Raw genomic sequence first — 24,632 nt, forward strand, 5'->3', positions numbered from 1 at the left:
AAGAACTTAGAAAAAAGATTTACCTTAAACTTTATGGTCTATATATTGTTAAATAAAAATCTCAGTATAAAGTAATGTAAACTTTAATTTATGTCTTTTTCCGAGTGTTAAGTGTTCTTTTCAAGGACCTTTTTTTCAAGAATTAAGTACTAATATTAGGTTAATGCAGTGTTTCATTTAAGCGGTTTATGATGATCGCTTTTCAAATTTTATATTATTTGTGTCTTTCGTTTATATTATTGTACAGTGTTCATGGTTGTATATTTAGCTTTAAAATACACTTATATGTCTATACTTGATTTTTTTTCTTCACAGCCACCTATTACTATTTTAGAGACATACTTGAAGTACAGTGTCCAAAAGAGAGTTAGATCCATCTTCAGGCCAGGATTGAAGAAGAAAACCGGCGGGTAGTTTCATACACCATTCCGCAAGGCACAACTCTAAAGAAATGAGCAAACGCTTCTCTTCATCAACAATACCATTTTCTATATCGGCGACTAAGTTTGCCAGGGTAGCGGATATTTCCTAGAATTCAAAATTCAAGCTAGGGTAATCTACCAGTTTCCGACACCTAAAACATGGTTTAGATTTAAAAGTACAAAAGACAGAAAAATAAATATTTTTAGTCCCTGGACCCAACCGTTATTTTCAAAGATTTTTCTTTTGGTTGGATCAACATTATAAAGTTTTTAACACAGCATCATATATTCGCCCATGTTGGCACTTTGAACTGAGAAAACAAATAAACAAACTAAATATTTAAATTTGATAACGTTTTTCGTTAGTAGACATTCAAATACTAACAATCTGTTGACTTAAAAAAACTAAATATTCAAAGAAAAAATAAATCTTATGAAGCTGTCTAGTGCCATAGGTTTTTATATGTTTTTTGCTAATTTTTTAACCACATTCCTTTTTTTTAAATCGGGCATGTGCTGCTAACAAAACCATATAACTACATGCGAAAGTCTTTTTCATTAAAACCGAATAAAACTACACGTGGAAGTCTTTTTCATTAAAACTGAATTTCCAATTTACCCTAATTTATTAACACGTACGTTGTAATAAAATTTTCCACTTAGCCTATTCACATAGCCAAATTTCATTTATAACCTTGATAATTTAAATAAACACAGCGTGAATTCCAAAGTGCTAAAATCCAATAAATGTACTTGCACATTGCGCACACCATAGGTGTGGAAAATACCCGATTGTTATATAAACAATACTTTCATCTTGTTTTTAACTGCCCCAAAGTAGATGTTCTCAGGGAATCATCTACCAACAGCTACTAAATACACCAGACTACCGATGACTGATGATAAAAATGTCAGTAAGAATGTACCTGTGAAGTGGTAGCCCAACGGTAATAGTACACAACAAGGTTTCAATAAACTTTTTAGTAGGCTCAAAAAGGTACTTTGTGAACTTAAGCACCCTTTTTCTAGACAAAAAAATGTTCCGATGCCGTTTCACCTAAGAGCTTCTGGGCACTTGCATTCTCATTTTACTTTCATTGGCTCCAGCAAAAGCTCTGGCCGTCAATTCTAGTTTCTAAAGAATAATTGAAATGAATTGAAATGGAAACAGATAGACTCGTAATTCAATATAAGACCTAGTGAAAAGGTATGCTTTGTAAGAAAATTATATTAATTTTTTAGGAAATTATAATTATGCGTAACTAAAGCGTTTGTAAAATGTTTTCTGTGTGATTTAAGTTTATTTTAGGCCTAAAGTTTGTTTTTTAAATGTATTAATTTGATTCAACTTACTAGTAGATTAATTTTTTGTCTGTGTTTCCTTATTACTTGTAAATTGTAGATTACTGCTGATGAGGATATTCTAACACTTTCCTATCCTTGAGAAAAATAAAAAGGTCAATGTTGTATGTATCATACATAATTCTTTTGCAGCAGCAACACTTTGGTTTTGTCCTTTTTCGCTTCCTTTTTTTCAATATCGCATATTTCAGTTTATTGCGAGAAAATGGTAAGGGTCTAATCCCCGGAGTTTTTATAGAAACTGTGGACCTCTGGCATGATTGACGAATACGGTATAACATTTTAGAAACCTGGGTATAGTTTCGAGCCTGGAGCCAAAAAATATGATTTTCGCTTGTCCTCAACCCAAAGCCCAGAGTGTGTGAGCTGAAGTGGATTTTTAATTTATGTCACCGGGGATTATATGAGATTGTTCCGCCAAGATGTCGTTTCTTTGAGCCATATTCTTGCTTCCGAACAGAAAGCTCCCATTCTGGCTGGCAAGCAAGCCAGGCAGAAGTTTCAGATTGCAGATAGATTGAAATATGGAAGTGCTTAAAACGTGCTACGGTTCCCACTGTCAAAATATTTTCTTAAATGAAATATCCAAAAAGGTGTGTATTTCAGTAGCTCTGAAAGTACTACCATCTACTTTCACAAGCCATTTCTATTTGTGATTTTTGTTAAGTTTGCTATTTAAATTTATGTACTTGGGACATAAGACAGAAGAATGGTATCACATATAAATCCTTTATTCTCTGAAAAATGTTTTTAAAGAAGTTTTCGAAGGATTGTTAAGGAAAGTAGAGGTTTCCCTTTGCTACTTTCTTAGTATTTTCAATCTCTATCGATTAAGGAACAAAGCAAGCACACCATTCATTCAACACGCTCTCCTCACCACTTGAAATTCCTATCTTAACAAAACAGTAGTTATGTTACATTTATTTTTTTGCCGACATCCTTAAATACTTCAATCTATAATTTTTAAGTGGAAACGTAGGCACGCTGTACCTTGTTTAAATTGAAGTGCCATGATCTTTAAACTGTATGATTCGACCCACTAAGTGGGTCTATGGTACCCCAGACAACCGTTTCCCTCTCAATACCATGTTTCTAGCAGAAGAGTAGGAATGTTGAGCCCTGTTTGAGACAGAATCATGAAACAATTTTTAATATAGATTACTGGAGGCACCAAATTGTCCCTTGGTCACACCAGATAATCTCCCATCACCAACATTTCAGTAGCGAAACAGACATGTATTTTATATTTTCACTGATCGGCTTTGCTATTTATGGGCCAACTGCACTGCCCCAAATGAGAAAGATAATTTTCAGAGATTTGTTCCTTTCCTCAAACATTTAATGCACTTCAAAATTTATGGAAAGAGTAATTTCAGGACAGGGGGGGGGGGCAAAGAGGATGGATTTTCTGAGGCGTCCTCCACCACTTGCTGAACCCCACCCACTTTTTGTGCTGAAGTGTCTACATTAACTTGAAACCGGGCATTAGAGAACTTACAGACAAGAGGCCTATAACCAAGATATTTTATACCGTTGGACTTTACAGTACAGGTGCCATGCAGGCTTCAAAGTCTCATTGTTCATGGATTTCTTCTCTATCACAAAGAATGGCCCTCAAAACAAGTAAAACACAGTATTGGTCCAGCAACACTTTCGTTGATAAATTCAACCAAAGATTGCTATAAAACTTCACGTTGCCCCATCAACGCATATATATACATGCTATACGTCTAACTCAAGATGGCTCATTTTATGTCAACAGATAATTCAAAAGAGTAAGATCGTTCTTTTGTCTCTTAAACATCTGGAACCGTGCATCTAGCCTCCACAAGTTAAAAACATCAACTTTTTTTCCAACTTGGTCGCATTGCACACAGATACAACTAATGAAAATTCAATGTCCCCCAACTCTATAAACATTGACACTTTCCATCTTTTTGGACCATGAAAATATAATACGACTTAATAATACAAGATGTAATCTATAAATATTTATAATAAAATTATAATATATAATAAGTATTTCTATCAATTAAAAAGATAATACAGACCGACAATAATACAGATTGGAAATATTTGTAATAAGATATAATAAGATTTAGGTTGTCCCAAATCAAAACACATCTAATACATAGTTTAAGCATGCTGTTTGATTTACATAAAAATTGGTATTTAAGGGCTTTGAAGTCATTTTTTACCAATAAAGGTTAATTACAATGTTATCCATATTCTTTCATGCAACTTCCTGGACAAGGGCTGGTAATTCTACAAATAGCCTGTTTAAAAATACAAACTTTCCATCGGTAAATTCTAGTAGAAATGTGAAAATGTAATAATTTTTCAAAATAAGAATAGTGCGTAGATTTTGGTGTACAGGGTTATACAGCCAAAAGCTGAACCCAGTCCCCTATTTCAAAAGTTCAATATGTAGCACCTCTATCAAATACTTCAAAGGTCCGTTTGCGGATAAAGCTGATTAAACTACATAAATAATAATAATACAAATAATAATAATATTTATTTATAGCTCACTCACATTAAAAAATAAATAGTGGAGTAAAAAAAAACAAAAAAAAAGAAAATTAAAACGATTCAAAAACGAAAATCAACAATAAAATTACATAAAAAAACATAAATCACCAATAACACTTAAACAGCAATACCATTAAATAAATAAAATTAATAAAACAGACGGATAAAGACATGTTGAAACGACAAACGCCGATACGCTGCTTCCGAAAGCCTTTCGGATACACCAGTTAGCTTCTGAGTAAAATTCGGAAGGTAAAACTTATTTATTATTTTTCATTTCCTAAACCAAAACGAAATCAAAACGCATCAAGCATACGTAGTTCATTTCCACCAAAATTGGCAAGTAAGGTTTTTCTGAAGTCATATCAAACAAACATTGGGTTAAAATTGTTATGTTAGCCAGAAACCCGTGGGCAGTACCTTAAGCAATGGCCTAGGCTTTTAGTAGCCCTTTTCAAACGAGTACCTTACGCATAGAGTTTAGCAGAATGTTGGGCGTATTATACCTCGGTAAGGTCAGGATATTCCCTGAAGCCTCCCCCTCCTCTACCTCATAAGTATGGAGATCCTTATTATATTTTTGGTTTGTTCAGAAATTATTTTGGAAACAGTTGGAATTGATTTTTCTACATTCCAAACCTTGATTTGTTTGCTTATTTTGCCCCACACAAGCTTTTTTCTTGTGTTGCTGAATTTGTTCTATCTTCGTTTACAATAAATTGATAGATTGATTGATCCAAATAAAAGTAAATATTTCTCACATGGTGCTTGATCATGGATCAGAATCGAACAATTCTTTGAGCTTTACAATTTTAAGCGAACATAACCTTAGCTTCATGACTATAAATATGTTGTCTACCCATTAGCCTCGTTCTAGATATCATTCCAAAAATTTTATTCAGTTAACAGACATGTTCAGGAACAGGCGATATGTACGTGTTTCAAACTTAGTGGTTAGTTCCCACTGAAGTAGTTGAATAAGTAATTATTAGTAAGTAAGAAAGCAGTAGTAATTGAATAAGTAACTAAGCAAGTAATGTGTAAGCTAATTATAACTATGTTTATAATTGAGACAAGATTAAAAAAAAAAACAAATTTAAATTAGCACATACGTAAATTCTTTGATGCATGTTAACGATTTAGAGTATGGTGTAGCAACATTCACCATTCTTAAAACAATAATGTGGACAACACAGCTTGTTTAGATTGAAATTTGTACTTGGATATTATTGGCTGGATCTTTTCAATTTGAATTTTTGTTCTGTTGCAGCAAAAGGCAACATATAGGTTCCTCACTCCCAAGCCCTGATTTGGACACTAGATCCATCTGTGCAGTTTCATTAATTTAGCACAACAACTTTTTTTAACTTTGGCAAGCCGGGTGTTTGTAGGAGGCGTTGTATTTTCCAGAAATTCCAAGAATTAACCCATTTATGCATTTTCCTCCTCCTGAAGGAGGAAGAAGGGGAGAGAGACACACAGTTCGTCTCCTATACGGGCAGCAATGAAAATCGATCCAAGACCACATAGGAGGACCATGCTTTGTTCTTTTGCCTTCTTTTGCCTGTTATTTATATAAAAAATAAAGCGCTTGAAATTTCACACTTTAAAATACTATTATTAAAATAAGTTGAGGTCCAAAGGTGGTCCTTTCACGAATTACAGTTAAACTCCCAAAAGCAATCTTTTCCGTTGTATACTTATGTTTTCTATCATTGGTAACGGTTCATGTTGTTTCATAATAAATTTATTTCTTCATTTTTTATCTTACTCATATCTTACCTCGATTATCTTTCCAGCCATACTTGGAGCTAGAGTCGTTAGCGTCAAAGCATGATCTGAGACCAAATATAGCATATCACAGGCAATTTGGGCAACCTTTTTGACGCGAAACTGTAAAGAGAAAATGAATTATAAGAGTTCCTCGAGTAATTTTTTCTTAAATCTTTTTTTTTTTTTTTTTTTTTTTTTTTTTTTAGAGAAAGTACTTGAGACTTCTATGGTCTACGCTGGGAGTATAGCTCCAAGATTTTTTGCGAAAGCTCCCTTTTTTAATCGTGAATAGTTGAAGTTTAACAGTTAATTTAAGAGACATAAAGATAAATACACAGAGAAACCCACAAAACATGAATAGCTGTTTATATACAGCGCAAATCACTGTAATCCCTGCTGGGATCAAGCTCGTCAATAGGAGGAGGTAGGATATTCCATCTGGATATGTTCGCTCCCCCTTCTAAATTTAATTTTCTTTTCGATATTTTCATTGAAAAATAACTTTACGAACAAATAAACGTTCGTATATCTGTTAATGACGATAGCTGCATATGCAATCAAAATATCCAGACTCATGTATCTGTTGTGTTTAATAAATGGACATGTCCCCATTTGAACGTTTATTTGTTCGTCATAGAAAGGCAAAGTGGTCTTGGAAAAAAGACCTAATTTAAGGTATTGCATCGAAAAATACTTTAATAACTGAAAAACGACTGAAAAAATGATCCCCCTAGATTCTGAAAAATACATTATGCTCCTCCACCATACATTCTCAAAAATTAACGACACTGGCTGGGATTACTACTCCTAAATGGAGTTTTTGCAATAACAAGATAATAATATTAATAAAAAGATAATACTATATAGTTACTGATATATCTACTATATATACACACAAAAACATACGTACATAAAAAAGCAAATTTTTTTTGTGAGTTTCCAAGCCCTAAGAAGTGGGCTAACTACTCCACATAGAAATAGCTACATTTTACATAGTAACCTTAGAGCGGCAAAACTGGAAACGAACTATAACAATCAATAAAAATTTCACTGAAATACAGAATTCCCGAAAACTCGACACGGCATGGCGTCATAATCATTCAAGTTTTATTTTCAAATCAATCACGTGTCGAAAAGAACTTGCAATAAGAAGGTTATAATATTTCCGTTTATAAAGCCGAGGCCCAAACTGCCGAATTTAGCGAGCAAAAAGCCTTAGTGAATGTTAGCCAACAAAACTTCCCATTGGTGAACTAAAACTAAAATAGTGCCCATGAATTGTGTTTCCTTTACCCCCCCCCCTACATAATTTATGCTAAGCTCCAAAGAAACTGATGCCACATATATTTGTAATTAGTTTGGTTTACCTTATTAAGCTATATCTTTACATTGATAAGCTGACTATTTTGCGACGGTCATTAGCCACAAATTATCGTCTCGATTAGTGAAAATCATCAAGACATAAACTTCACGAATACAGAGATCCGTCCAACCCATATCCATAGAATCCGTTGCATAGTTGCGTCTTGCATATAATACTATTTTTTTCATTTTTACGATTTACTAAATGGTCTAATTCAAGAAGAACCGTCAAACATAAAATAGAACACACAAGTCTTCCCATGTGAGATATACTGGTAGCAGCATCTTCTGCTCATCGTCTACGGCCTATCAGCCTACCAGCGGTCTAGTCCCAACTCGCTTTATAAATGTTAATATCACCCACCATGCTTGTCGACAAAAGCTTTGTTTTTTTCAATAAATACCTGCAATAATACGAATTCTAATAACAAAAAGCAGACATATGAGAGAGCAGAAATACAGACACCCTTTGTTAATTGAGAATGAGCTAAACAAAAGAAACAGTTAAAAAATCCCCGACAAAAATGCAAAAATAAAATGCTGTCACCTTGAATGGACCTTTCTTTGTGAGCTAGAATTCTTTGAGTTATATATGTATATATTGTTTATGATATTTAGTAGCCTTATTGTCAATAAATCTATTGCTTAATTATATATATATATATATATATATATATATATATATATATATATATATATATATATATATATATATATCACATTTTTGCCGGCTGAGGTTTACTGGACGGTATTTATTTATTTTTTAATCTGGGCCTTACAGCCCCATCGATCTGGCACTTGACTGGCTTTCCTGTAAAAGTGACTGTAAAGTATTTGTAAAAAATATTTAAAAGAGGGGGCCTCAATTAGGGGGAGGAGTTTCCCCTCCTTAAAAAAAGTTCTTTTGACATTTTATTGAATTATACCCTTATTTGTATGCTCAAAAAATTTAGTAAACTTCTGCGCTGATTTTAAAAGTCTATCCGTTGAGGGATCAATTTCACCAGGTCCATGTGAATAAAAAAGTTAAATAAAAAAATAAAAATAAAATTTTACTTTTCGTTTTTATTTTCTTTATGAAAAATGTTCTCAAACACATTTTATAATACGAAAAATATTCTTTCGTTTATTTGTGATTCCAATGATGAGCTTAAAGCTGGTTACGGAGAAATCGTAGCAAACCATTGTCGTTTTTTATAAGGGCGGTCTCGTTAAACTGTACTGTAGTTTTCGTGAGCATACGATTTTATCCACCTCTGGGCTGTATCCGTTTTTAATAAGAACATGGTCTTATACGAATGAAGGTTAATTATTTAGATATTGTAAGTTTTATTTTATTTACCATTGCTGTGAAAAATACTCCTTTTCGGTCGCTATGGTGCAATACCAATTTTGTCCTTGCTTGACAATGTGCAAGCGAGAATCAGCGTTGCAAATGCTCTGCAATTGTACCGTCTTTGGCACAATTTAGAGGTTCTGGTATAATGCGGTACACATAGAAATTTTTTTCGTAAAATACAAACTTACCAGTACATTTTGGTTTATCTTGCTCCTTTCTGACACGGATATCTTTAAGTTTGAATTTATCGATTTTTTTTCTTCTTCCTTTGTTTATGGCAGACGGTACAAATTAAATTCTTGCAGCATAATTATATTCGGAAAACTGGTATAATTAATTTAAAAGCGTTGGCAACACCGGTCAGGATTGTAGTCATCGGTTGGGCTCACATTATAGTCTTATCTATCAGTGATATTTTGTTTATAGATTTGTTGTTCTTTTTCATTTTATTTTGTGTGTGTGTTATACCACAATTAAAATGTATTGTAAAGTGGTTTAAAAATAAAAATTATTATATTATTATTATATCTGATTAAAATCGTTCTTTTATGTCTTCCCAAACGATTTAAAGAAAAGGAAAGAAAAACAATTCCTTCAAATACATGCATAGCAAAAATTGCAAATATTGTAGTAGCTTTTAACCATTAAATAAACAGGTATCTTTACTTTCCTTTAACTAAATTTTTTAAGCGAGAGAAACACATTTTTAAGCTCTGAAATAGAAAAAAGCTGAATATTTGTTAAAACAAAGACTTTTTCCATCACGGGACATAAAATCCGACTGCCAAAGCGAAATTTGACCCCTGTCAGTTTATAGCTTAATTTTTTGGAAATATCCTGATTACAGAATAAAGTTAAGAGTCAATAAGTGCTTTAGCGCAGAAGGTTATAGGAATTACAAAAAGTGGAGTTGATCAGTTTATTATTGAAACGAACAAGCAAAAGTTAGAAATGACCACCACCTTGTATGAGACACTTGTGTGAGCTTTACTGTATATACAAGTGAATGAAACAAGTTTCTTAAAAGCTAACCTCGCTGGTTCTGTTGAGCGGTGAGCGGCCAGACGCAGGCGCAGTGACTGATGAGCATTGCTAATAAATTGAAAAATAAGAATTCAAATGAGTTATTATAGCTTTTGCAATAAAAAAAAACAAACAAAAGTAATCCCTTATAGCCCGTTCAGACGTATGGAGAAACGCTCACGAAACCGATCGGTACCATCGGAAAACCGAGCGCTTTTTCCCATAGTACCGATCGGTTTGGGGGCTGGGAATTTTTTATAGCTTCCCTAAAGTACTAATTCCGTTTTTGTGTGCTATCGAGAAAAAAATAGGAAGCATTTTTGAAAATAGAAAGCATATCAACCGTTTAGCACGCGAATTTTGAGATTTGGTGGTATTATCCAGAACCACCAGTTTTTATTTAACACAAGTAATGCTTTGTATAAAGCTAACACGAATAATCACGAAAGAGGAAGATATTTGGCAAGAAATACACTTGGCTTGCAGCATTGGCGTGTACGAGTGCATGTTATCTGTGCTTTTTAGGAATAATTTTGCATCTATTTTTCGGAAACTCTTCACCTCGTACCGATCGGTTATTCTCATTGGTTTTCCCATGCGTCCGAAGCTGAATTTAATAATGTTTTGCGGTAACCTGCAGTAGGAAGAAAACCATTAAAAATAAAAATGAAAGAAAAATAAAAAAAATAAAGAGGTTTTTGTTTTGTTTTAAATTTACAGTGTTATTTAGCCTTCATATTGAGGGCCATAGAGCCTTATGGAGGCCATTGGTATAGTGTTCTTGTAAATATTGTTGTAATAATCAAAGGAACTGAAAACTGAAAGAAGAAAAGAACAAATTAAAAAGAAGCATAATATGGTTTCATTATTCAAATGAAAAGAGGTTCAAGGCTAGGTGGAATTTCATCTTCCACCCTATTTAAGATACCGGGATTCTAGCAAGGAGTTCAGTAGCTTATCTATCTCATTTTCCAGATGTACCATATCTTTCCTACGCTGATGACGTTCTCCCTATAAGCCGTACTAAAACTAATTCTCCTAATATGACTTCTCTCGTTGCTACTTTTTTCTCAAGTATTGATCTATCTTTTAAATAGATAAAATATGAATTTCTTTCTCATAATAAAATGTGTAGTTCTCCCTTTCTGTGCATTAGTTACTATCCCTGTTGTATATTATCTCCACTGGTTATGTATATTTATTAGTGACAGTCTCCAAGCCTGCCCTAGCGCACATTCTCAGATATTAATGAGAAATCATAGTTAAAATCAGGGCCGTATCTGGGAGAGGGAGTTTAAAACCTACCCCCCCTTACGAGGTTTTTGCCTGACTTATAAAAAAGCAACAAGAGAATTAAAAAACCTGATTAATTATTTTAAACGTTTCTAAAATAAATTAGTTCAAAAAATCCAAAAAAAGTTTACATTTTTATTCTCCACAATTTTCGTTGCTTTTTTCCTAGAAAATTTCTTGCTCCTGATATTACAGTTAATCTAAATTACTACACAAATAGCTCGTGAACACAGATTGCTCCGTATTTCTCAGCGTCACCGCCTAATCAGGTTGTTTCATGAGTTTCTTTTTTTGTTTTTTCTTTTTCCTTTACTTTATCTTTCTTCTCTTTTTTTTATTTTTGCTTATTTTGTATGTGTTACTCTATAAGTTTTCTATGTGACTTCTAGTTTGGTCTGCATTTGTATTTTAAAGTGTTTTTTGTTTCTATGTATTACTCCACGTTTTATAGTTTTGTACAGGGTTGGTGAAAAATAAATAATAACAATATTACTGATTGTTTTATGAAGGGGATATACTTAAGGACCCATTTAACAACCCTTTGACCCTTTAAAGGGCACATAAAAAGGACATTTCTCAGAAATATACAAAGGAAAGCTGATATGAACAACAAATTTGATCTTGCCGTTCAAACAACATTTCTAACACTTCAAAATATAAACTGGCCTTAAGACATTCACTTTTTCTTGGTTATTTTTATTCTTAATTTTTCCTTTTGTTATTTTGGGAGTCATCTTTCTTCTTTTCCAATCTTTTATTTGCTGAATTTCTTTATTTGTATTTCCCATTATTATTTCTTTGATTTCACTTGAGTTGAAGCTGCAATAAATTTCATGTTTTTTTTTATCTACAATTTCATTGCATTTATGAACTCGTGATCTTCTTTGTTTAAGTTTATTTAAGAGTAAACTGCTAGAAATGTCCTTCCAAATGTGATATGACTATGTCCTCGTCATACTCTACATACATCCCCTTGATACAAAAACTATATGTATGCTTAAGCGGGACAATGAATTTGATATATTAAAATTTTTTAAAAAGCGTTAAATGGGCATCCAATTTGAGTCTTTTTTGGCAACTGATGTTCTGTTATGTTTAAATTAAATAAAAAAACTAGTTTTTTTAACTGAAAGTAAGGAGCGACATTAAAACTTAAAACGAACAGAAATTACTCCGTATATTAAATGGGTTGTCCCCTCCGCAGTCCCACGCTCTTTACGCTAAAGTTTGACTCTTTGCCACAATTCTACTTTTTAAAACAATTAAAAACTTTAGCGTAAAGAGCGTGGGACTGCGGAGGGGACAACCCATTTCATATACGGAGTAATTTCTGTTCGTTTTAAGTTTTAATGTCGCTCCTTACTTTCAGTTAAAAAAACTAGTTTTTTTTAATTAATTTCTGAACGTTTTTGAATTAATGCATGTTTGATTTTGGCTCTACGCACATAAATTATTGAAATGAAATTAGTATATTAATTTTTTTTGGCTAAATGGCTTTCTCTTAGTTTTGATCAGACGATTTTGAGAAATAAGGGGTGGGGAAGGAGGCCTAGCTGCCAAAAGCAGTGGCTGTATATAAGCCATTATAATTCTTCTGTCAAAAATAAGTGAACCGATTTGTAAGAGAATTATATAAAAAAACATATTTTTTTTAATTTCAAGTAAGGAGCGACATTGAAACTTAAAACGAACAAAAATTATTCCGTATATAAAAGGGGTTGACCCCTCCTCAGCGCCCATCTGTTTACGCTAAAGTTCAACTCTTTATCACAAATCTACTTTTTAAAACAATAAAAAACTTTATTGTAAACAGCGAGGCGTTGAAGAGGGGACATCCCTTTCATATACGAAATAATTTCTGTTCGTTTTTTAATGTCGCTCCTTACTTGCAGTTAAAAAAAAAACCTTTTTTTTAATTTAATTTCTGATCGTTTTTGAATTAATGCATGCTTTGATTTTGGCCCACCGCACATGAATAATTAAAACCAAATTTGCATATTAATTCTTTTTTGGCTCAATGGCTTTCTCATAGTTTTGACCAAATTCTTGAAAGTTTTGATCATAGTTTCTCATAGTTTGGTCATTTTGGTAAAAAAAGGGGTGAGAGAGGAAGCCTAGTTGCCCTCCAATTTTTGGTTACTTAAAAAGGCAACTAACACTTTTATTTTTTTGACGAATGTTTTTATTAGTAATAAACTAGCTGCTGGGGTGGCGCTTCGCGCCACCCCAACATCTAGTTGGTGGGGGCGCTTCGCCCCCCCAAGCCCCCCCCCCACGCACGTAAGTCGTTACGCGCCATTGTAGTTGTGTCCCAGTGTCCCACCTGTGAATATAGATAGAAATATACATGTTTTTAACTATGTAAAACTTGCGAATATACAACATTCTTCGCTGTCCTATTGTCTTCGTTACCATGAACTGTTTGAATTTTTTTTTTATAATTCTCACTTTATGAAGGGACTGGGAAGGCCGGTGTTCAACAGGTCGATCTTAGTTATCCGGTTAGGGCTATTTTGGTTTGAAAGGTACATCAAAAAAAAATTTTGGTGCCATTTGACACGTTACACTGGTTTTACAAGAATAATTTATGCTAAGCATATACATGTAAGCAATAGTTTCCAAATGAGCTCTTAGACAAATTTCTACGATTTTTTGGCACCCCACTAGTGCAGAAAAAACAGAATAAAAAAGAGACATCAAAGTTTCAAGCTATTTTTCGAAAGTACTTGAAAAGTTGTTTTCGTAATTAACTTTTACTGTCAAGATAAACAGCGTTTTCAGAGCATGCTTTTTAGTTTTCACTTACCAAAGGGGATGGGAGGGGGTTTTTACAAGAAGAGGAGTTATAAACCTCCACCTAAATGTTTTCAACTATGGATAAATGTTTCAACCTGTTTTCAACTAACAGGTTCTTGCAACTCAACCCTGTTCAACTCAACTCATACATTTCAACCTTCGTTCAACTTAACCCCCACTCAAACACCGTATAACAAACCCCCGTGCATTTGAGCCCTTGTTTAACTCAATCCCATCCAAATTAACACACTTTTAGCGCAATCATATGCAACTTTATTCCAACTCAATGCAACCCCTGCAAAATTTTATGTTAAGCTAGATTGAATAGAGAGGGGGGGGGGGGTTAAATTTACTCTGGTTGACCATATCTAAAGGAAACACGCCAATAAAAGTTATAGTATTAGATTCCTTATTGATGCTCTTTCCAAATATTATGGTTGCTTTTCTGGAAATACATATGAATATGTACAGGTGAATATGAAAATACGTTCCAGATGTAGCTCCAGGAAATATAAAAACTACAAGAAAATCCTAAAACAATACAATTTTCATTTTATAATTGCAATATGTTTCTCTCAATTAGATTATCATGTTTCATTCCATCTTCATCCGCACTTTAAAACCGTTTCTGCTTGGCAATACAGGGCCCAGGGTTCGATCTCCGATCAGCAAGGTTGTGCGACAAGCTTGGAACTTGTCCTTATAAAAACACCCAGCAACGTTGATTCGACGCCCTATGCGCCAGCAATGGCTCTGGAGGATCTTTATCCTTTTTTGTCCGTTAAAACCATTTCAAATAGTGTTTTCTATTCAACAATTAACCATATTGAAACTTTTTGAGGGAAAGCTTTTCAACGGGTCAAATATGCGAGAATGACGGTTACCAAACTAGACATGAAGAATCACAAGATGGAAAACAACAAAGAAACATGTTACTTGGGTTATATCTAAGACCCTCAACGGGGGGGGGGATTGTCAGAAAAGTGGCCACGATATTTGGAAAAAGCATCGAAAAAATTCTAATTCTAGTAGGGTGTTTGAAAAAGGAGATATGTTTGAAAGGAGGGGGAGGGGGTTGAGTTAAACTAGTTTAGCAACGACCCTGAGTTAAACAAGAATTGATTTACGCGAATACCATGTTATTATTGTACGGTTTTCATGTTTCTTAGCCTTTTTAACTTGAGAAACAGCACAGAAAAGTGTCATTCTTGATGTCTTATGACACTTTATGATGACGTTATCAAAACAAACCTACAAAAATCTTTTTGATAGGAACAAGAGCTTTGAGCCGAGCCGTTAAATATCTCTCGAATATGCTGCAATAGCCTGCTAGTTCTGCTAGTCAGCAGATTCATGAAACCTACTAAGAGGTTAGGGAGGGGGAGCGTACGAGAGGAGGGTTTGTAAACCTCAGGTTTAAGGTTTTTGACTACGAAGATGTTTCTTACACCAGATGTTTCGAACAACAAGGAAAAAACCAATTTTCCTTGTTGTTCAAGGAGTGGACTGTTATGATCATGTATAGGATTTCCGAACCGTGCACCGTTGTTTCCAATGGCGCACTTCTCATTTCGATCCAACTTCGTTTTCAAGGGATTTCGGCTCGTTTCCGAAGTTCATAGAAATTTATTTTCGCAATAATTTTTTAATATTAAAAATAACCTAAATAGTTACCATTCCTGAAACAACTTTAAATGAGGATTCTATCTCACTAAAGTTTTTTTCCTAAACTGCGGTTTCAAACTTCCAGTTACTATGGGCGTGGTTCACTCTCAACAAGGTTGCAGCTACTGCTGCAACCATGATATGGATAGCCTTTTGAACCGTCGAACTAATAACCAACTTAGGTATATGGATGCGAAGCCCAATATAAGGAAAATTTTCAAGGATATCTTTAGTAACTTACCAGTTGATAAATTGTGAGTAATTTGAACTGCGGCGATCAAAAGTGCGTAAACATGATACAAGGCCATAAACATGAGAGGTCTTATAACTGTCTTTGCAAATACTATTTTTTTATTTTATTGAACTTTGTTATTGACCATGTGAAAAGAGCCAAGACTATAAGCCTACTTGTTCCGCAAATTATTGATTTAAGAATGGTAATTATGCAAACTTTTTTGTATATCAAATTACAAAACTTCACAGAAAACGTTTTGAGAAGATCATGTAAAGTAGATCTGCAGATAAAACATGGTGTAAGATTTTAAAAGTTAGCTTTTGAGAGGTTAGATCTAAGGATGAAATCATTAAATAAATGTGAAAAATATAGAAACTTGTGTGTCAAGTTTTTGTTATGTGTATTTATGGTGCTGGATAAAACATCATCAATATTATCCTGAACAAGCCTGACCTACTTTTTGACCTTAGTTTTGAGGGACAGTTGAGCATTTGCAATAATTCTCCATTTGCAAATAATTGACGTTCTACTGCCAAAAATTGTTGGAGTTATCTTTATAACCAATGATTTGCCATTTAGATGGCAAAAAAAACAACAAAAAAAAAAGGAAAAAAGAAATGAAATCCCTTCAATTTGAGTTTATGCAGCGGTGGAATTTAATCAGTTTAATAATATTAAACAAATTGTTAGTGTCGTACAGATATAAGAAATTCTATATTCAAATATTCTTTATCTTCTTAACACATAACGCTTTAACATTTAACACTTTGTTTATAAATGTGAGCTGTTCTTTTTTTTTCGTGTTTTTAGTTGTCGTGTTTTTTGTGTGTGTTGTGTTTTAGAAAATCTACTTTTTTGTTGTTTGTTTTATTTTTTTGTTGATTGAGAAAGGCTCCCGGACGTGGTGCCGAAATATTCGGATTCTTTTTTGTTTTTTTTTAGTTAAAGTGTAGTTTTTTTTTCACTGCTTTAACGACAAACCCGTTTTCTCTTGCTTAATTCTTTATCTGGGCAATCTACCCGTATATTTGTAAAAACAGACTTCTAAATTTCAAAGGAAGGCACACGTGTGCAAGTTTGTTTTATTTTTAAAATACATGGCCACAGGTATGAGAACATACAAAGTCTTGTAATACAAAAGACTCGATTTACGACTCGATTTGCCACTATATAATAAGTATTTTTGTTGCTTCCTTCCAAGCATTTTCATTAACTCCCATGACCTTGTATTCTTTGCAGCGTAAAATCATACAATAAAGAATATGATCGAATGCTTGCATTAATTTTTCAACATTCATTCCTTTACTTCTTTTCAATTTCAAGTTAAAGCGTGATGAAGCAATTTTTTGCAATAAATGTAATATAATAAATTTAAATGTAAAAACGTATAAATGTAAATAGAAGAAAGAAGTAAAAAAGAAAAAAAGAAATAAAATCCCATCAGTTTGAGTTTATTCAGAAGTGGAATTTAATCAGTTTAATAATATTAAACAAGGCACTAGAGATCCGGATCGGAAGTAATTATTGGTGTCGTACAGATATAAGACATTCTATATTCAAATATTCTATAAATATAGTAAATATAAGTATAAATAAATGTATAATGTAATAAATGTAAATGCAATATATGTAATGTAATAAATGTAAATGTAAAAACGTATAAATTTAAATAAAAGCAAATTTTCCCCTTTTCCTCGTTTTTTAATATTTATGCTGTCACAATAACATTTTTTTTAGAAACATTTCCATTTCTTTCAGTTTTCTCAAAAAAAAACCTTCTCTAATTTATTTTCCTCTGATAAGATTTCTTTCTTGTGAGCTGGTCATTATTAGCTGGCATTAATTTCCTTTCACGATATTTAACGACTTAAGTTAACCCACTGCTAAGAAAATATTCTGCGTCAGAATTATCACTGATGTTTCCTATTGCTTTCCCTAAGCTCCTAAAAGCACATTGTTGGAAACAATTCTGGTAAAACTTAAGTTGATCTAGTTTCAAGCTTCTGGGAATCGGTTCACAACATCGTTCAAAATACAGCTTATAATTTGCGACATTTTTTGGGGTTCAACTTATGAATTGGAACCGATTTATTAGAGATAAAACATTTCCATCCCGAGAATGCCTAATAGATAAAATAATAATAAGAAAATGGAGCCCCAGCCCCTCAGCTTATTGTAAATAATACGGATTAGTTACACGGAACATACAAAAAGTTTTCTCCTTCTTTTTTTTTACAGAAATAAATTTATACTAGAAAAAAATAGTGCTGAACTCACTCTGAGGGCATTAAGTAAAACATATAGAGCTCCTTTCACGTCTTCATTGAATGTCTTCGCTTCTAATTCTTTGTAAATATAAATAGCTAAAGAGCATAGAGATATGCATCGACCCAGTGGAGTTGGTTCCCTTTTCCCAGCACGTAGGAGCAAAGCTACCAATTTATCCTAGAATAAAAGAATATTATGCATGAATATAGACCCTTTTTTATAACCCTACCAATATATATTCCTCTTTCGTCAAGAGGCAAACAATGAGCCCTTATTCAATAACTCACCCTACAATACCTATTTTTAAACCGACCTTAACAACCACTATCAGTAGAGAAAAAAATAACGTAGAAAATGAAATTGGGATCTATTAAAATAGTTGAAAAAAGTTAAACAAATCTAATAGTAGTAGGAGGCTCTGAGATAGAAATTGTATTTCAAACAGTAAACTGTACGAAGAATGTGGGTCTATCCCACTTTCTAGGCTATAGTGAGAGAAAGGTTGATATGGGTAGGAGATGTTCTGCTGATGAAGGAAGACGAATTGCCAAAGAAAGTCTTTTTTCGGCCAACCAGCTAAAGCCAAACGAAAGCACACAATCCCTAAATGGGGAGGGAGGTGGTAGTTAGAAAGGATTCAAAGGATGTCGGAACTTCTTAGCAGGGTTAAAAAAGGGAGGATTTGAATAGATTGGGATGGAAGAGCGTGAGTAGCTGTATTGGCTTCAGATGGCTTGGTGCTGCAGTGAGTTGTTAGTAGTTGTATTTAATACCCTTCTGTGATTAGCCAATACCAACGGAAGATGTTAAAAACACCATCATACTCATACATTAGCCGAAGGCAGGTCAGATGGTTATTAATAAGTTTAAAATCAAAGCAAGACAGCAAATAAAATATTCAGGAATATGTTAAATTATTCTAATATATAAAATGCAAAGCTTGGAAACAAACATTTATTTAAGACAAGCTATAACCCGAGCTTTCGACCTGGATTCAATGGCCTTGTAAGCAGAAGAGCCTATTCCCAGGGAGTGTGGCACTCGATTTATGGGTATATAACAAAATTTATTACTGGCCACTAAAATAAGGTATGGAAGATAGTGCTGGAAAAACCAGTAAGGGCGAAACAAGACCATATTAGACAACTTGTTTTGGGCCTGGAGGTTAAGAAATCCAGACTTGCATGTTGTAAAATGTTAAATATGGAAAAAGTTGATGGAACAGGTGAGTCTTTTCAAAAAAAAAAAAAAAATAGTAATTCAGTTCATTTAGTTCATGATATTTCAGTTCCTCTTGCAGACCTGAACCTAGAGCATTATGATTATATAAAAAATGCTGCGAGGTATCAATGACAAAATACTATATAGTCATATACAGATAGTCAAAATACATATAATCAAATACAATATAGTCATTATACAGTCATATATACATCAGAAAGTCAATATAGTCATTCAATACAATATAGTCAACATACAGATATTGTCAAAATGCAAATATAGTCTTCAAGGCTTATCGTTAAACTAATCAGTTTTTCAGTTCTGGCTTTATGTACTAATATTTTAAAAGCTTCCAGTCAGTTCTTCTAATAGAATCCGTAAAAAAAGATATTTGTTTGGTTATCCCTGATTTGTTTGTTTAATCCTTAAAAAAAATACTTGTTTGGTTATCCTCTATTATCCAACAGCTTACAAGGTAAAAAATGGACTATAATTTATCAACAGCTGTTTTTCAGAAAATTGATGTTAACCATGCATAATATGTGAGGTATACAAACACCCAGTTTAACCGCTCCAAGTTTTTATTGAATCGAAGTGTATGGTTCCTCATCTCTTTCTGCTAGGACTCAGGGAGCTTACGCTATAATCACTATACCACTTGACTTATATAGAATTGGCCCGATGAATATCCTTTAAAAACTTGCACATCAGCTTAAGTCCATCAGCACAGTCACTGTCCGAGCCTGCTCCACATTTCAGTACTCTGTCTAATTCTTTTTTGTCTAATAGACTGTCTAATATCCTTCCTCCTATCTTGTGTACCCGCATGTTTAAACAATATTTGTTTGACTGCTTCCTCATTTGCGCAAAATACATATCTCGGATCTTCAATAGAAAACCGGGCTCTAGATGTCTGAATTCCAGTCTGACCTGCTTTAATCTAAATATCACTCTGACCTCAGATTTACTCGGCACTCCATATATTTTATTTTCACATTGCCTTTCTTTCTTCTGTGTCACTACTATATTTGTTATCCTTGAAATCCACGAAAATCCTTATTTTCAGTTTCTTTATCACTTCTCCAATTTGGTTAACCATTCTGGGAGTATTACTTACACAAGTGAGTCCGTCTTCTATGAATGCTAGTTTTACCGCAGTGTCAGCCATTTCATTTCCACTAATGTTCACTTGTCCCTGTACCCAACCCAATGTGATGGTCACGCCTGTTCCCAATGATTCTGTATTTCTTCATTGCGAAAAATCACTTCGGGTGCTGCTTTATTTTCTAGATAGATATTCCTGATTGCCTTCAAATCACTTTTTGAGTTCGGACCAAGTTTTTATTATTATTACCCGAATATTCGTTTCAAATGGAATAATTGGGAGGATACACTAACGGAATTACTTTTCCCCCTGAATTGGAACTTTTATGGCACATAATAACAAAACTATAGTCCCATTTACGTTTTTAAAATTTAAATTAACAAAGTAACTTTTCACAGTAACTATTTACAAAGGAGCATTATACTAATAAGGTTTTGGCCATTTTTCCGGCCATTACATGAATTGGCTCTGAATCGACTGAATTGTGGTGCAACCCACAGCTTAGACACCGATATACAGTTATGAAAACTCCTATCTTACCCATGAGAAGCTTTTGATACAGAGCTCTGAACTTGGCGCTTCCTCCAAGCCCGTACTCCAAGGCGTAGATCGTACTACAACACCATAGGTGGAAGCACAATTTTGTTTTGTTACATACACAGCTCAGATACCAATATTGGTATCTAAGCTGTGCTGCCAGTTTCCTGTCTCCAGCCGCTAGCATCGCCACTGCGCACTGTGTCCCAAAAACAAATCGAGTTTTCATAACGGTATTGGTATCTAAGTTATGGTGTAACCGTAGAAGATAAACAAGTTAGGGACAGTTTGGCCAAAGGAATAACAGGCCATCCATGAATGAGGTGTGAAGACCTCATGAGAAAAGACGTAAAAGAGGTAGGAACTTCATTAAATAGAATACAGAGTGAAACCCTGAACGGAGTGGACTGAAGGAGGGTACGTGGAGCTGTATTGGCTGGTGTGAGCCAGCTGAGTAGTACAATAAGCTGTCAGTAGCATTATATTAGCTCTAAAAAAAAAAAAAAAAAAAAAAAAACAGAAAATCAAAGGACCCACAAAATCAACAACCTTAATCTTTAATGTACTTGTAGTGTCACAGGAAAGTATCTAAAAGCACCAAGGCATCTCTACCAGGTCTGTTACTATTTATATTATTTACATTTGATATTCTTTTTATCCATTGTCATTCAGAACCATCAAATCAGAGTCGGTTATTATTTGATATTGACACATGGGAAGAAATATGAATAGCGAAACATGAATGCTGATAACTTCACAAAAAATAATTTTAGGAAAGTATAAATATGTGCGGGGTAAGTTAGAAATATAGGAAAATTTATTAGTTGTAGTGTTTTATCTGGTGACAAGTGCTGCCAGACTCGCATAACTGACATCAAAGCTGATTTATAAAAACCAAAATTGATGTGGCCTTTAGATGGGATTCACTCCCCGCAGTGGTGAGCTGTCTACACGACCTCAAATAGCGATCACCAAGAAGTTACATTTTTCAATAAAGTTGATTTTGCAATTATAGACAGTGAGATGTTATCATTTCAACTTCGATAATGGCAATTACACCTTTCGAGCGGGTTACAATCGACTTCTTCTCAGAAAGCCGCTCTTCCCTATTGATAGTGATGCCTTTTTCTAAAATTTCGGAAGATCTCACTCAGATTAAAGCAGAAAATAAAATATTGTGGATGACTCCTAAAGGATTTATGTACAAAAAATTCACTCTTATATTTATATTGCTTGGTCAGCATCCGTCAGCATTGCAACATACCCCGAATCCTGCTAAAATAAAATGTTTGAGAAGGGCAAAATAGTCAGAAACACTGACATAGCCCCGATGACAGCAAAATTTGCAGCAGTAGACTTTGTCGAGGCAGGGCATGCTTCAACAGCCATCAGATGTATCATAACTTCGAAGGCCTTTCATAGATAATTTATGATTTCTTTTTCCTTTGAAGCGATTCACAACATTGAAAATAGGCATCGTCTATATAAGCCTCTTTTAATGACTATTAAGCCGATTGACGAAATTACTCACCCATCTATTTTGCAACAAACACCCACAGTCTGTGGATAAGATCGACAGATAAGTGAAGGAGCTGCTCAAATGACGTTGAAATCATCAACAACAAGAACAACACCATCAAACAATGATTCTAACAAAGACTAAGCCCTTAACGAATAGAAATGTCATAACGCAGCCTCTAATGGATGCCTAAACAAGGTTATGTTAAAGTCTCCGCCTACTCCTTCCAAGGTATTTTTCAAAGTCGCATCAGTGGACCAATGAGAGGCTGAGAAGACTCGATGACGAAAACCCTGATGTGCTACTATTCTTGATAGCAAAAAAAACTATTTCATTTTCGACGCTTTTTTTTCAGCCTGAACATTTGCAATTTTTATTTTTAATATAATCGTACCTGATTTGAGCCGTTAATTTTTTTTATTGTTTGAATTTCTTTAATAAAATTTTCAGAGCATTTTTCTTTAGTTTTTTTTTGTTATAAAAAGTGAATTCAGCCTTTCGAGGCTTGTGACTTTTCGAAACAAATGTCTAATCTCATCATATCAGTTTCAATATTTCGAATCTTAAAACAAAAAATCTATTCAACCAGCAATATATCAGAAAACATAAGACCAAAAAAAAAACAACAAAATAAAAGACCTATGTGTCAAAATAATTTATTGAATGTACCTTAAAATCAGGAAACTCTTTGATTCTTATTGTACTAGAATCAGGGTCCAGAACTGGTGAGTTTTTGCACAATTCTGGGAAAAATAGTAGCGATCCAAGTAGAGAAACAGCCTCTTTCCTTGGCATCTAGAAAAAAATTAGAAAAAAGAAACAAACAATGCAACAGCACACACATAAAAAAATAAAAAAAAGACAGAAGGAGAAAAGGAAGAGTGTTTTCCTACATTAGTAATTAATATAGATCAGTACTTGAATGAGACCTTAACCCTACTCATCCATACAATTACATAGGTAAAACAGCATAGCCATACACAATCAACCATAAAGATAAATCCATGGACAGGCAGTCGTGTCGTAAGTAAGTATAAGTCGTCATTTACCAAACATTAAAAACAGTAAAAAAAAAACGACAAATAATTCAGAGGCAACAACCCAACACAAGGGCTCATCAGGAGAATAAACACTTGCCTATAGGGTTTCGGTACATTAAATTCCCAACCCAGACAAGTGGGGAGCCTACCATAAATTCCCTATGGTATCCCCGTGCTCGGTATCACCCCCAAAATATATACCTATGAAAAAATGTAGAACAACCAAGTAACACCAAAACTAGCTTATCATACCTTGGTTCTGGCCCTCGTGCATTTATCTTACCAATGCACAATCTATATTAATACTAAACAATTATTAAAATTTTTTTACTATATCAAATTTCTCTATTGATGTAAATGTGATCTATATATATATATATATATATATATATATATATATATATATATATATATATATATATATATATATATATATATATATATATATATATATATATATATATATATATATATATATATATATATATATATATATATATATATATATATATATATATATATATATATATATATATATATATATATATATATATATATATATATATATATATATATATATATATATATATATATATATATATATATATATATAATATATATATATATATATATATATATATATATATATATATATATATATATATATATATATATATATATATATATATATATATATATATATATATATATATATATATATATATATATATATATATATATATATATATATATATATATATATATATATATATATATATATATATATATATATATATATATATATATATATATATATATATATATATATATATATATATATATATATATATATATATATATATATATATATATATATATATATATATATATATATATATATATATATATATATATATATATATATATATATATATATATATATATATATATATATATATATATATATATATATATATATATATATATATATATATATATATATATATATATATATATATATATATATATATATATATATATATATATATATATATATATATATCTATATATATATATATATATATATATATATATATATATATATATATATATATATATATATATATATATATATATATA

The 24,632-nt window shown here is 32.7% G+C and overlaps 1 protein-coding gene across 1 annotated transcript in view; it reads right to left on the reverse strand.

Moving 5' to 3' along the window:
* LOC136028964 (ral GTPase-activating protein subunit alpha-1-like) overlaps nt 1-23,247 on the reverse strand; it is a gene marked incomplete at its 5' end in the record, with an annotated part of 66,556 nt that extends 43,309 nt beyond the window's left edge. Inside the window, 5 exon segments of the mRNA XM_065706962.1 lie at nt 343-528; nt 6,099-6,209; nt 9,823-9,882; nt 18,080-18,247; nt 23,122-23,247. Coding sequence (XP_065563034.1) covers nt 343-528; nt 6,099-6,209; nt 9,823-9,882; nt 18,080-18,247; nt 23,122-23,247 — 651 coding nt within the window.
* Nucleotides 23,248-24,632: the final 1,385 nt, after the last annotated feature.

The sequence above is a fragment of the Artemia franciscana genome, chromosome 7 (genome assembly GCF_032884065.1).
Source record: "Artemia franciscana chromosome 7, ASM3288406v1, whole genome shotgun sequence".
NCBI classification, from domain to species: Eukaryota; Metazoa; Arthropoda; class Branchiopoda; order Anostraca; family Artemiidae; genus Artemia; species Artemia franciscana.